Source organism: Zeugodacus cucurbitae, chromosome 2, assembly GCF_028554725.1.
Source record: "Zeugodacus cucurbitae isolate PBARC_wt_2022May chromosome 2, idZeuCucr1.2, whole genome shotgun sequence".
In the NCBI taxonomy this organism is placed as follows: domain Eukaryota; kingdom Metazoa; phylum Arthropoda; class Insecta; order Diptera; family Tephritidae; genus Zeugodacus; species Zeugodacus cucurbitae.
Genome location: NC_071667.1, coordinates 63,190,342 through 63,205,166, shown reverse-complemented (window position 1 = coordinate 63,205,166; position 14,825 = coordinate 63,190,342). Strand labels below are relative to the sequence as shown.

At 33.6% G+C, this 14,825-nt stretch overlaps 1 protein-coding gene and 1 long non-coding RNA gene across 2 annotated transcripts; both read left to right on the top strand.

Moving 5' to 3' along the window:
- The first annotated feature begins 454 nt into the window (after positions 1–454).
- LOC105213894 (metallothionein-2-like) lies at positions 455–941 on the top strand. The gene is made up of 2 exons (XM_011186999.3): positions 455–614; positions 681–941. Exons 1-2 carry the CDS (start codon positions 590–592, stop codon positions 836–838), a joined length of 183 nt encoding a protein of 60 aa, XP_011185301.2. The 5' UTR covers positions 455–589; the 3' UTR covers positions 839–941.
- A 6,922-nt stretch (positions 942–7,863) lies between these two features.
- Positions 7,864–13,148, top strand: LOC128919846 (uncharacterized). Its single transcript, XR_008469985.1, has 2 exons — positions 7,864–12,774; positions 12,883–13,148. It is a non-coding gene; the product is annotated as an uncharacterized LOC128919846 (long non-coding RNA).
- Positions 13,149–14,825: the final 1,677 nt, after the last annotated feature.

Genomic DNA, 14,825 nt, shown 5'->3' with positions numbered 1-14,825 from the left:
GAGGTTTTTGATTGAAAATTGTATTACTTATAGCGTTTTCTTTTCTCGATGAAAATGCTGCCTTTTTATATTTCAACATTATACAAATGCTGTACTACCTTTTTGAATGTTTTTCATTTTTTACATGATAAAAAAACAGAAATGTCTTCCTATTATGCTGGTCAACTCTCATCCACAATTTGAAAATCCGAATACAGGGCAGAATAAATGTTACATTTTTTTGAGAAAAGAAAACGCTATTAAATACCATTATTTTAATTGTTAAGTGAATAAACCGAAATGATCTACGCAGAGCATGTAGCGCTCAAGTATAAAAAATAAAATAGTACTTGCATCAATAGACTAATTCTTTGCGCACCTCACCCAAAGAAGTTGACTCATCTCGCAGAATTCAAAACAAAGGTAATCCAGTTTCAAAGATAAAATAGATAACGCGTGAGGGAATGAAGACAGTTGTGGTATAAAAGTGATGTTTGCTTGGTTGCTACTTCAAAGTTGAAAGATCATAAAGCAAGATCAGTAGCATCGAACGGAACGTTCAAACGAGACTTATTCATTTAAAAATATAGCTAATATAAAATACAGCGAAATGCCGTGTGTTGGTTGTGGAAATGGTAAACAATTATTATTAATTTTTTTAGAGAGCTATAATTACATCTTCCAATTCTTTCATACAATAGATTGCAAATGTACTGCGGAGAGGTGTGGCGACAAGTGCAATTGCGGCAAGGAGTGCAAATGCCATTGCAAGCATGAGCATTGCGAAAAGGGCAAAGAGCATGGACATGACCATGGGCATCAGCATCATCATCATGGATCCCATTGTGGCACAAAGTGAGGGATTCGGGGAATTTATATTTCCATAGCAATTTTGAGTATCAAACTATAAAAACAAAGCTTTCAAACTGTTATACCAATAAAAAGAAAAATTAATTAATATATGTAGTTGTGTTATATTGTTCGAATTTCAAAATCCAAATAATTTAGGGGAATTCCGGGGAGGCGTCATTTCTTGAACGGATATAATCCTGGGTTCACTGTAATTGCGTAGACGTAGGAACACAAAGCTTCATTTTATATTAGTCTATTATTTTATTTTTCGCGATCGTTTTGCGATCTTATCACATACACTGTAGGTAAAAATTTCAAATATTCAGTCACGGTAATATAAATTTTCAAAACGAAACGGACCTCATACAAATAAATATATGTGCATGAACTTTTTGCAAAAAAAAAAATAAAAGATTAGAAAATTGCAAGTTTGTTATTACCATTATATACGACATAAAAAACAAAAATTAACAAACTAATTTTTTTTCTTAAGTAAAACATAATTTAAGTTTAGGCTTATTTATAGTAAAATAAAGTAAAATTTATAGTAAAACATAAAAATAGTGCATTTTACTATTTTTACCAGTAAATCCTATACATTTGAGTTTAACTAAAATAAATGTTTATCGTTATCGTCAGTAGCATTGTCCTTATATTTTAAAACTAAATTAATCCGCTTAATCATAGAATTAACTAATGATTGAAGCTTAGTTATGTAAATATTGGCCTTTATGGCTAACCTAAGGTGACGTAGTGTCTCAAACTGCTTTCCGTTTTGGAAAATTGGAGCAGCGAGGATCCCCTGGAGATCCTCAATAGGATTTAGGTTCGAACTCAATGCTGCACATTGTAATAAGGGAATTTTTCGGTCGCTAAAGATGTTCTTCTCGTGGATTGAAGCGTTATCCTGCTGATAAGTCTTGTTACATGTAGTAAATATTGCCTGCAAATTTTATCAACTCTATATCCAAAAGATCTACATAAATACTAGCATTCATTTGAGTGGATATAAAACATGTAGAAATGGCAGCAAAATGCAGCCCATGAAATCAAGGTACCGCTACCAAAACATCGCTTGTAGCGGACCGTCGTTCCTGAAGGGAATTTTTCCAATATTTCTTGCAATGATCTGAGCCGACCAAATTTAATTTGTTTTCGTCACTAAATACTATATTCTATCAATCATCGGCCAGAAATTGGTATTTATTTAATTGCAAACCTCAAATGTGCTTTATTATGTCTTTCTTTAGCGGTGGTTTAGGTGCCATGGTTTAGGTGTGTTTGAGAAACCGATCATCAAAGTTTTTTTTCGTCCGCTGCCTCGCACTGTACCATAATTAGTTGGGTTTTTAAGAAATTTTGATATGCATTTTCGCTGTCGCATAGACGCATTTTGGAACCGCTTCCATGCATTCCTATGACTAATCCTTATTCATCGGCTGATAAACTAGTACCACGAGGAATTTTAGATTTAAAGTTAAATAAATGTAATCAAATCTTTAACAATTCATTAAATCAATACACCTACAATAATTTTGCAAATAAATTTTAAGGAAAAAAGATTTTGCTGCGACACTATCAGCAAGAAAGATCAGCTAAACTGATTTTCACATATAAATATTTACTATGCATTACAAAATTCATCAATACATTCTTAATGTAACAGCACAACGAACAAGAAAAGTATGAACAAATTTTCGTTGCATAGTAACTGCAACATATCAACCTTTTATCCTAATTTACCGAAATTCAAAAAATAAGATTAAACAAGATAAAACAAGAACAAGACAATATAAACAAAAATAAAAAGGACATATAAATATTTGTATAAGGTATTAGCTGCGCCATCTATGGAGATTTATCATTTTCGGAGTTAATATGTTCCATCTCTGACCTTAATCGCCAGCTGGTTTTTCGGCATTTTTGATAAAAATAAATAATAAATTCTAATTCTTCGTAGGAAATATCAAACGAAGCCTTCTACAGCTTGAAGCTTTTCCATTTAGTCGTGGCCGAGACTAGAACCAAAGTAGTGTAATGAAATAATTTACATTTCCAAATAACTTTTTTATACCTAAAAATAATATAGAAAATCTACATCCCTCCGTGTCGCATTATAATTTGCTTGTTAAATGCTTCGCTGCTCCCAAAAGTGTTCCCACATTGTTCACAACTCATAGAAAATAATTTAAATGGCTGCAGCATGCCCCAATCGCGTTGGGGGCACCAGCATTGCTACACATTGAAAAATAATTACATGCTTGTTGGCGCGAAATTGTCGGTGGGCTGAAGTTTGTACTCCCCTGTCGACAGCCAATCGACGGCGCGCTAAGCGTGCGGAAAGTCACGCGCGAAAATCAATGCTACTTAAAATATGCAAATTTTTATTTCCGCGACAATTTCAATTTCAATTTCTGTTCAAGAAATTCCCCAAACATTGCACATAATAACGGTAAAACATACATACGTACAACATATAACGGAACTTTGAAGGTTGTGAACGGATATCAAAAAGAAAAGTTGCCAGTGCAGCGTAAAGTTCTCCCTCTGTGTGTTTGTGTGTGTGGGGAGCTGTTGTTGTACACACGCACTTTTCAATTCTTTTTTGGCGCATTTCCTTGCGGCGACGACTACTATAACGGGAATTACTCTCAATAGTGTCGTTAACGCGAGCGTGTGCAAATTCAAGCGCTTACATATACATATACATATATACATGTATGTATGTATGCGCATATGCAAACTACCTTAATAATAATAACAACAATGGTATTGGTGGTAACGCAAATCGCAGCGGCGGCAACAACAAAATGTTTATGCGCGAAATTACCACACTTCAAACACCCAGCCAGCCAGTCAGCTTGGAATGTCGCGGCTCCAACAACTTCCCTCGCGCTCACCGTAAATGCTATACTCGTATAAAGCATTGAAATGCCAGGGTTTACATACATACAAACTCATTGAAAAACGCATAAACAGTGCATAAATTTTATGTTTCGTCTGCTTACCACTGCGCGCCGCTGTTGACTGCCTTACTTGCGTATTTCTCTGGTTGTTGGCCGCTGGCTTTTATGGGCTAAACCCGAACGCCTCAAAACTACCAATTTTCATTTGGGCACTAAGCCATTATGCCAACATAATAGGTATTTTGCGGTGGGCGGCCACTTCTATGGTGGCACAATTACAATTTCCGCTACTTGTGTGCCTTTTGTGTGTGTGTGTGAGTGTATGTGTGTGTGTGTGCGCCTGCTCCCAAAAATGCTGTGGAAATTGTGTGTCTGCTGCCAGTGAAAATGGCGCATTTTGAGGCCAACAACACCACAGTTAAAAGCAAAATCATGCATTGTATGTACATGTATGTGTGTGTGTGACGCTGCACATGCAAGTTGAGTAAAAGTGAAAGTTGCCAATAACGAAAGTTCATTTATTTAGCCGGAAATTAGAAATTGCAGTCAAGTTTTAAATATCTGAAAATAAGGAATGAAGTTTTTGGATTATTGAACGGGGTTTGAACAGTTAAGTTATTCTTCTGTCTATATAATCGAAAATATAATATTATGAAAATGGATAAATAGTATTTAAAGGCAATTTTTCGAGTGTTGGAAGATATTACGATCTTATCAGGATTTCCTCTTTAAAATTTCAACGGTCTGTACATCAGCTGCAATTAATTTGGGTGAGAATCGAACGATGAAGACCGTATCGATTTGAATTATTTTTTTATCGTTCTTTTTAAAGGCAAAACAGTGGGTAGGTTCACACTCGTTTGAAGAATTAAAAAAGAAGAATGATAAGAATACAAAAGTGAGATAGTTTAAGCTTGATTCGATTTTTTGTTAAGAGTATCTCTTGTGTAAAATATCTGGAAAGTTTCGTATTTATTACATTAGCAATAAATTAAGTTATGTTTTAGTGCGATAATATTAAGGAGGAAGGCGAATTTTATAAAAATAGGATCGATCTACAGAAGTTTAGAAAGATTAATGGTTAAAAATAGTGTTGAGAAAGGTTAAAGCCATTTTAATTCTTTTCATTAATGCAAATGTATATATAAATATTATAAATAAAATCTTATAAATAATATAATTTTTACGACATTCCTGAGAAAGTTTTATGTCCGAGTGGCGAGAAATACCAAATCTTTGAATGTATGTATATATTATGATATAACTATAACCCCTATATGTTGAAGTCGGTTAAAAAACCGAATTTTTATACTCTCGCAACAAAAGTTGCTAAAGAGATTATTATAGTTTTGTTCACATAACGGTTGTTTGTAACACCTAAAACTAAAAGAGTTAGATTTAGAGTCATATATACCAAAGTGATCAGTGTGACGAGTAGATTTCAAATCCGGATGTCTGTCCGTCCGTCCGTCTGTCCGTCTGTGCAAGCTGTAACTTGAGTAAAACTTAAGATATCTTGACGAAACTTGGCACAAATATTCCTTGGGACCGTGTGAGGGTTGCTTTCGAAAATGGGTGAAATCAGACCATTGCCACGCCCACAAAATGGCGAAAACCAAAAACCGATAAAGTGTCATAACTAAGCCATAAATGGAGTGATAAAATTAATTAATTAATGGAATAAAGGTTCGCACTAGGAAAGGGCATATTTGGGTGTAGCTTTTTTGGGGAAGTGGGCGTGGCCCCGCCCACAAATTGGTTATTTGTATATAACTCGCAAACCAATAAAGCTATATAAACTAAACTTTCTGCAGTCAGTTCTCTTACGTACCCCACCCACCACACACCAAGAAAACAGTTGAAATCGGATAATAACCACGCCCACCTCCCATACAAAGTTTAGGTTGAAAATTACTAAAAGTGGGTTAACTCACTAACGAAAATCGTCAATCGTATAATTTTATAGAAGAAATAGCAGAAGGAAGCTGCACTCAGATGTTTTTACAAAATGAAAAAAATGGGTGTGGCAGCGCCCAGTTATGGGTCAAAAACCATATCTCAGGAACTACTCGACAGATTTCAATGAAATTCGGTATATAATATTTTCTTTACACCCTGATAACACAGATAAAAAATGGGCGAAATCGGTTTACAACCAAGACTACTTTCCTTATAACTCAATTTTGAATTCCATCTGATTCCTTCAGTTTATAATGTATACATAAGGAACCAATGAAGATAGCGGAATACAACTTTACACAAATAGTGTATATCATCTCTGGCTTCAGTTGTGAAAAAATTGTCGAAAACGGATTATAACTTTTCATGGGCTTAGATATCGAACATGTTGAACTCAGTGTTTAAGGATAAATTTTAACCGAAAATATGGGTCATAACATCTCCTAGCTCCCATATACCTATATAATTATAGGTTTTTCAAAAATACGGTGGGCTTTATTCCGCATATATGTATTGGTTAATATGTGAGAAGTCTTAGCAAAATTAAGTGAGCGTATAGTCTTGGATACAGTGTACCTTGCAGGTGAAAATGAATGAAATTTGTACAGGAATTACCTCGGCCCTCATATCTATATATGACGATTTTCGTTATTCTATTAAGCTTTATGCCGAATTTATGGGTAAATTTGTGTTTTATCTTAATAAAATTCCTTCAATAAATTGCGAGAGTATAAAATGTTCGGTTGCCCCCGAACTTAGCCTTTCTTTACTTGTTTTTATTCTTTTATCTTAAAGTATACATTCTTCAAAAAGTTATCACAAATTTTTATAGGGATTTAAGTAGTAGAAGCGAAGTTATAGCGTTTTTCATGCTGCTCCGCTACACTAACCAGACAAAGGTGTACTTGAAACTTTAAACGCGATTATCATGTTTTTCCGAAAACGTCGTAGCGGTGGCTTGAATTGCCGAAACAGTTTTCAACCGATTTAATTTTTTTTTTCAAATCGTTCGTAATTTATTTGTTGTGTCCTTGAACGATTTCATTTTATCGTTTAAATTATCGTATCTATGATATGAATTTTTCAATACATTTCATCAGATGAAAAAGTAGACTTTTTGAAAAAAAAAAACTACTTGATAAAATGAAAAAAATTCAATCATAATTTTGGAAAATCGATTTTGGAATGAGCTCTTTAACTTTTTCCATGTCTTAATGCATTATTTTTGTACAATATTACCTGTTTCGATAGCTACTTTAAAGCCCCTACTCATTGCTACACCTCCACTGCGTATACGTAACTTTAACATTTTCACATAGCTATCACCCTACGTATACGTAACTTGAAGTCTCAGTCAAACTATTGCCATTTAAAGCTTCATTAGTCCACTTGCTTTGTATATTATGACTATGATTAACTTGCTACCCGCCTTAAGCTACTTAAACAATTTTCGTTATAAACAAACAGTACACAACAACAATAGCAACTAATATGGTATACAAACATTTATATGCCGACACAACCGTACTTTTTTGCAACTATTTTGCCTGGTTTCCAATTTTAAATGCCACATAAATGCTGCTATGCATTTGCTTGTGTGTGTTTTGCTTTTATATGAAAATGAGTAAAATGGCATACAAAAGCTGTTGTGAGCGCCTATAATGAAAACCCTAATCTGTGCGTTAACTCGAAACAATAGCCATGCATGAGCTATGCCCCTACCGCTGCGAATACATACATATGTGTGTGTGTTTATATGTATGCTAATTTGTGTGTGGGTATTGTAGATCTAAATATAAAATAAATTCAAATGTTTAGATATACGAATACACTGAGAAAAATTGTTGTAATGCCCAAAGATTTTTATGTATTGTGAATATAAAAAATAAAAATTCTAAAAAATCTATATATTATATATGTAAATTTGATAAATAATATCGCAATGAGTCCAGTTTAACAGTCAGCCTCTGAATTTGCAATAATATATTTTCTATTTTTTTCAGGTGTAACGTATGAATATAGAATATTCAAAACAGAACGTGATAATAACAACAAAATCATCCTTCAAAATAAGTAGAGAGAAAAACTCTTTCAAAAGTAGTCTGCGTTTAATTAAACAGCAACAGCAAAACAAAGCAATGGAACTATGTCGGTAAGTACACACACACATATAACCTTATATTTTTCTATATGCATACATATAAATACTATACGATAATAACGAACAATAGACGCCATAACAAATACAACAAATTTATCAAATGAAAACAAAACAAAACGCAAACAAAACATGAAACAATATGGAAGCGAGCAAAAATAAGCAGATGTAGCCTGCCAGTCCATCCATCCGTTAGTCGTCCGCACAATCCGTTCCGGCTGCTACCAATGTCCACAATAGCCACGTACGTACAGGGTGTTGGCACAGGATGGGCATGATACTGATACTAGTATGATACGATTACCGCTATTTCAGTCGACACCTCCCGCATGCATCTGCTCATGCGCCAATTGTTTTGTCTAGCGTTTTCAGTTATTTTGTTTTGCTGTTAAAAGGCAAACAAAAGCTCGGCTGTCGGACAATGGAAATGTTTTGAATTTCAAATTAAAACAAAAAATGCATTTCAAAACAATGTAAAGTCTATATACATATACATATATGTATTTATGTATATACTATAGGTGTGTATTTATTTTTGGTGAAATTAATGTTGAATCTTTGGTGAATGGGGAAAAAAATATTGCACAATTTTATGCAACAACTACCGTTATAAAAAAGCGCAAATAATCACAGCAGTAGTGTAAAGATAATGGTTGTTTTAGTTAGCCAAACAATAACAACAATATGCGGCATTTTCATAATTAAAAAGCACCAAAAATTTCGAGTTAAAAGGTGATTTGACTCTGAGCGCGTCAAATATGTAAATAAAGAACGCACCTAAAAAAATTTTAACATTTAGCGGAAGTCATGATTCTGTCGTCAGAGTGCTTTAACGCTTGCTAGTTTTGTAGGCTATCATTTTCGTGAAAGGTCTCTGGTTATGGTGGCTTGATTATTGTCTTTATATATTGTCTATAATTATATTATGAAACCATGAATTCAGGTCTATATAACCGGAACGTACTCGAATTTACGTATATACTTTCCAAAGCTATACAATAATATGGGAGATATTTTATGATGCGACAACAACAATAATAATATTTTATCAAAACAACCACATTTTATTTTCAAGAATTAGTTGAGACTTGGTGTTAATGATTTATTTAAAGCTTAAAATCCCCTTCCCTATGACAGATATGGTTTTAGGTGGATGTACTCTTCATTTGCGGAGAACTTTCTATTTACTTTCAATATTTTTATACTCTCGCAACAAATGTTGCTAAAGAGAGTATTATAGTTTTGTTCACATAACGGTTGTTTGTAAGTCATAAAACTAAACGAGCTAGATATAGGGTTATGTATATCAAAATGATCAGGATGACGAGACGAGTTGAAATCCGGATGTCTGTCTGTCCGTGCAACGGATAACTTGAGTAAAAATTTAGATATTTTAACGAAACTTAGAACACGTTCTTTGGCACCCTGAGGAGGTTGCTTTCGAAAATGGGCAAAATCGGACCATTGCCACGCCCACAAAATGGCGAAAACCAAAAACCTATAAAGTGTAATAACTAAGCCATAAATAAAGTTATAAAAATTTGGAATAAAGGATCGCACTAGGAGGGGCATATTTGGAAGTTATTTTTTTGGGGGAAGTGGGCGTGGCCCCGCCCCCCAAATCGGTTATTTGTATATATCTCGCAAACCAATAAAACTATATAAACCAAACTTTCTGCAGTCGGTTCTCCTACGTACCCCACCACACACCATGAAAATAGTTGAAATCGGATAATAACCACACCCACCTCCCATACAAAGGTTATGTTGAAAATTACTTAAAGTGAGTTAGCTCACTAACGAAAAATTTCAGAAACACTAAATTTCACAGAAATAATAGCAGAAAGTAGCTGCACTGAGATTTTTTTACAAAATGGAAAATGGGCGTGACATCGCCTACTTATGGGTCAAAAACCATATCTCAGGAACTACTCGACAGATTTCAATGAAATTCGGTATATAATATTTTCTTGACACCCTTATGACACGTGTGAAAAATGGACGTGTGAGAAATGGATCGGTTCACAACCTCGACAACTTCCCATATAACTCATTTTTGAATTTCATCTTATTCCTTCACTTTATAACATATACATAAGGAACCAATGAAGATAGCGAAATAAAACTTTACACAAATACTGTATATGATCTGTGGCATCACTTGTGAAAAAATTGTCGAAGTCGGACTATAACTTTTCAATGCCCCGGATATCGAAAATGAAGAACACAGTGCCCCATGGTAACTTTTCACCGAAAATTTCGGTAAATCTCTCAGTTATCTTAATTTAATTCAGAGGAAATATTTTTCTTCTAATAGTGTGTCTCTGTACCAGAATAGGTTAAAATCGGGTCATAACTTCCCTTATATATGAATATATGAGAATACCTAATTATATTTTCAAAAATACGATGAGCTTATTATCTTATAAATCGGTTAATATGTGAAATATATTTATGCCGAATATATGGGTCAAATTGTGTGTTTTCTTAATAAAAATATAGCAATAAATTGCGAGAGTATAAAATGTTCGGTTGCACCCGAACTTAGCCTTTCCTTACTTGTTTGGACTAAGAATTTGCTAAATTATATTTCTGGATATTTTTTACAATTATAGAAATTATTTACTGTAAAACATGACTTAAAACTATGTTTTTTTTCTTAATTACCTACGTATATAAATATAATGGCGTTCATACTCATACGACTGGTTTTGCTGTGACACTTTGTATATTTGGAAGTAGATCTTATTTTCAACTTTTCTTGCATTTTCGTTGCTTTCAGTCTGACTTTTACACTTCTTCATCCAAAAATTCTCTAACAAATACAAACGTTTTTTACACCGTTATACTTTAATTAACCATTACTTCCGCTCAAACTATTCATATACCATTTAAAAAGTGGATAAGAGCGCATTTTCCCATATCAGGAATGTCATGTAATTTACACCATGACCAGCGTCGCCTCAGCCAGCCACCCAGCCAGCAGCTGCCATTGGCGCCCCCACACGCAGCATACATTTCGGAGGATTGAAATGATTCTGCGCGCAAACGTTTAATTTAAATTTTTAATTTCGATTTTAATCTCTTAATGCGAAATAAAATTGCCGCTGCGCGCTGCATGGTTGGTGGTAGTGGTGTCGGCGCGGCATGACACTGTTCGCTAAATTCTCATTCGCACAGTGTTGCTTCCAAACTTCGTAACTCTGGTGCACATACTTACGATATGCGATATACGTCGGTACGCTTGTGGAGGTCTAACAACTTGTGCAGATTTAAACGAATGAAAACGCGTTGCGTAAGACGGTATGGGGTCGCAAGAGCACGTCAGAGCAAAGGAGGCGGTATAAATTGTGTATTTTTCTCAGTATTTGTCGTTTTAAAGGAGAACCAGCCGCACATTGTAGCTGACGCGAAAATTGCGCTGTGAATGTTATAGTAAAGGAATGGCGTCCATTACTTGTTCTCGTACAACTGTAATTTCCAATTACATTTGCCACATATTTGCCACATTTTTTCAACAAGAAAGAGAAATGAAAATATTCCGACTTCTGTCATGGAATGTAAGCTGCGAGCGCATTTTATAGTATAGGCATTTTCTTGGTATTTTTGATTTTGAGAATTCAGGAAAAAAGTAAAATTCTTGCGAAACTAGTTACGTTCAATAATTTTTTTTTATAATATATCGCATCATATATCGCAATCAGAAATCCATACATTTACATTAGGAACTATTTTCTATTTTCCGGGCACTAACAATGCTAGAAATAGTCTTTTAAGCGTTAATGAGCTGTTATCGATAGTATGATTTTTCCAGAAGTCGCTGTTAAAATGTATAATTTTAGATTTTTTTGTTCGATTCTACTTCTCGACACCCAATATCAAGCTTCTATATATATTTATTCTACCTTAAAAAATATAAAATCTTGAAAACCAAATACTTTGTTGAAAGCAATGTAAATGTTTCTAGGAACTGCATGGAACAGTGCGATCTATAGTTGCTTTTTAATCTCATAGCATCGTTTGGGAACGAATTTCGTCGATAATATAAAATAAAGATACGATATCACTGCAAGTGATGTTATTACGGTGATCTAACCCTACTTAAGTCGATTGGAGAAGCCGCTATAATAGCGACAGAGATTTCGTTATAGCTATATTATGCTCTTGTCAGATAATTCTTGAAAAGTAGAGTTACCAAATCTTGGATACTGAAATAAAAAAAAATATCGATAACAAATTTCTTATGATTATCGATATTTTTGGCGATACAAATATATAAATAATCGATAATAAAGATTTTTAACTTTTATCGTTTTTTTTCGGTCAAACTAAATCAAAATCACTTTATTTTACGCCAATTAAAACGTGAATACCAAGTAATCGTATGCTTTATATTGCGTTCTTGTTTTGCAAGTTATGTTGAATAACCGATAATTCCTACTAACCGATAATTCCTACAGTTTTTTAACGTAACAAAATAACAAAAACAAATGTATATAACGTCTACTTTTTATTGTGTGTGTTGTTGATACATAGAAAAGTGTACAAACATATGTTATGCTCCGATTATATATAAAAGAAAGTGCGAGTGCGTAAATATTTGTTCCCAACTGATATGAAAGAACGTGTTCCCTTATCGCGAATGTAATGCTATAGAGCTGAGCGCAAAAGCGCTATTGAAGTGCTTAACAATTGATAAGACGACATATATCGCAATTAATTTGCGCGCGTCATTCCAGAAACATTCCTAATTTGGATTACTATTAATTGGGCGAATGTTTGGCGCAGCTGTTGTATAAAAGAGTATAGCATCGTGTTATCGTGCACCAGTCATTCAACACATGTTGATTTAATCACATTGTAAAGGAAAGTTTCTAAAAAAAAATAAGTACAAAATGGTCTGCCAGCAGTGTGTTAGCGGTAAGTGATTTGTAAATACTTGAACAAAATTGTAGAAGTCTGTAAAAGCAAATTATAAATTTAGTATTTTTTCAATAATATTAATCATTTATAATAACTTTCTTTTAGCATCGAATTGTAACATTTGCAAAAATTGTGTCAAGTGTTGTTGTAAACAGAGTTGCAATCGTTGCTGCAACCAGAGCGAAAAGCCTTGCTGTACTTCTGGCACCAGGAAGACATGCTGCGCCAGCAAGAAGTGATGGATCTTCATTTAAACGGAGTTAAATTAAGTTAAATGATCAATTTATTTATAATTTTTGGAAAGTTTCTGTATTGTGAATTAATTTAAGCTAAAAATAAATGTCTTGAATATTGTATTTATTTATTAAAAATTGTGTATGATTTTCGATGATGCGATATTAAAGTTAACAGATTATGTTTCATAATTCTTCTCACTAATATTGGATTAATCTATGATTACTAGTGAATATTACACTGTAATATTTTTCTTTCACCTTTGGTGATACTCGCTTTTTTGACGCCATATATATAGAGCTAACGCTCTTAACATTCTATAAAAATGTCTTCTACAAATCTTCTTAATCACGGAATAGCTTGCAGTTGAATGTGTGTGGAGTCTATAGTACATATGTAGATGTTATATTTCTATTTACTACTACTACTACTACTACTATATTATAGAACCACTAAATTAGACAGGGAGTGTACAAACTATTTATGCTATGTTATTCGAACTCGTTCATATTTGTAATACAGATGTCGCTGATATCGCAATTGCTGTTAAAAACAATGTATAAATGACCAGGCTCTTCATTAAAGAATTGTGATTTTTTGAAAATGATGTTTAATTTAAAAGTAACAGAAATCTTTTGCATATATCTATTCAAAATATATATTCAATAAGGTCGAAAAACAAATGCAATTTCCGTTGCCCTCTGACCCCTCATTTACCAAGGAATTGTTCTTCTTGAAACTGTAGAAAGTGGGAGATAATTATTTAAAATGCAACCTGATATGATATGATACCAATGTTCGGACCAACATTGAAAACATGTTTTCATAGCAAAAATGGGTTTTCATAATAAAACTTGTGTTTTCATGGCATGTGTGCTCTACGCGAGACCTGAAAAAATAGCCACATTTTAGGGGAAATGGCAGTGGTGTTGCAGCAACAAGGTGTGTCGATCACAGCGACCGAAATTAATTAATTTTTAGAGGCCGAAGGAGGTGTTCCCAAAAATTATTCTAACATTGCTGGAATTAATGATGTTTAATTGAAAACTTTTGCATCAGTAGAAACCTATACAAACTTTTGTCCAACATGATTTAATCGGCGTCCGAAGTTCCTTTATTATATCTAATAGGATTAAACGTTGTTTGTTCAATTCTTCTATTTTTTTTGCAAGGCCAAGGTGCTGGGTAGTAAAAGTCTCGATCAATTCTCTTAAAGAATCATCGTTGCGCAAGATATTTATCCAGCTTTTCAAAGCCAATACCTGCATTATTAAATTTTCTTGTGATTCGGTAAAACCACGATCATTAATAATAATTATAAGCAAATATTAAAGATTCGAAAACATACCATTCTCGTTGTTCAAAATTTAAACAAACAAATAAATTTGTGAACTGTCAATGGAAACGCATCGAAAACACTTGATGTCACACAAATTGTGTTTTCTAGATGTTTTCAATGTCGGCCCGAACGTAGTATTGGGATGAATAGTTCAACCAGGGGTGGCGAATTTTAGATCAGGATTCTTTTTGATATCTCATAGAACTCGGGTCTCTCAGGCAAATTTGAATTTGTTGTTGTCCGATTGCTGATTTAAAACATAATTATTTCTCAAAACTGTATTGCGTGCCTTGAGGCACATTCGAGGTCGATATAACCGATAAAAGGATAGATTCAAACAAATTATCAAACCAAAATCGTTTGATCTTTTTTTAAAATAAAATATAAGTTTTGATGGTAGAGTCAAAAAGTTAAAATACATATTTCGAACTCTCCAATTTGGGAACTAAGGTTCAGATTACTAAGTTGAATTAAA

Excerpts from the sequence above, each read along its gene's own strand:
- LOC105213894 (XM_011186999.3), top strand. The coding sequence starts at position 590 with ATGCCGTGTGTTGGTTGTGGAAATG. Across the intron at positions 615-680 it reads GTGTGTTGGTTGTGGAAATG|ATTGCAAATGTACTGCGGAG; the intron begins GTAAACAATTAT and ends TTCATACAATAG.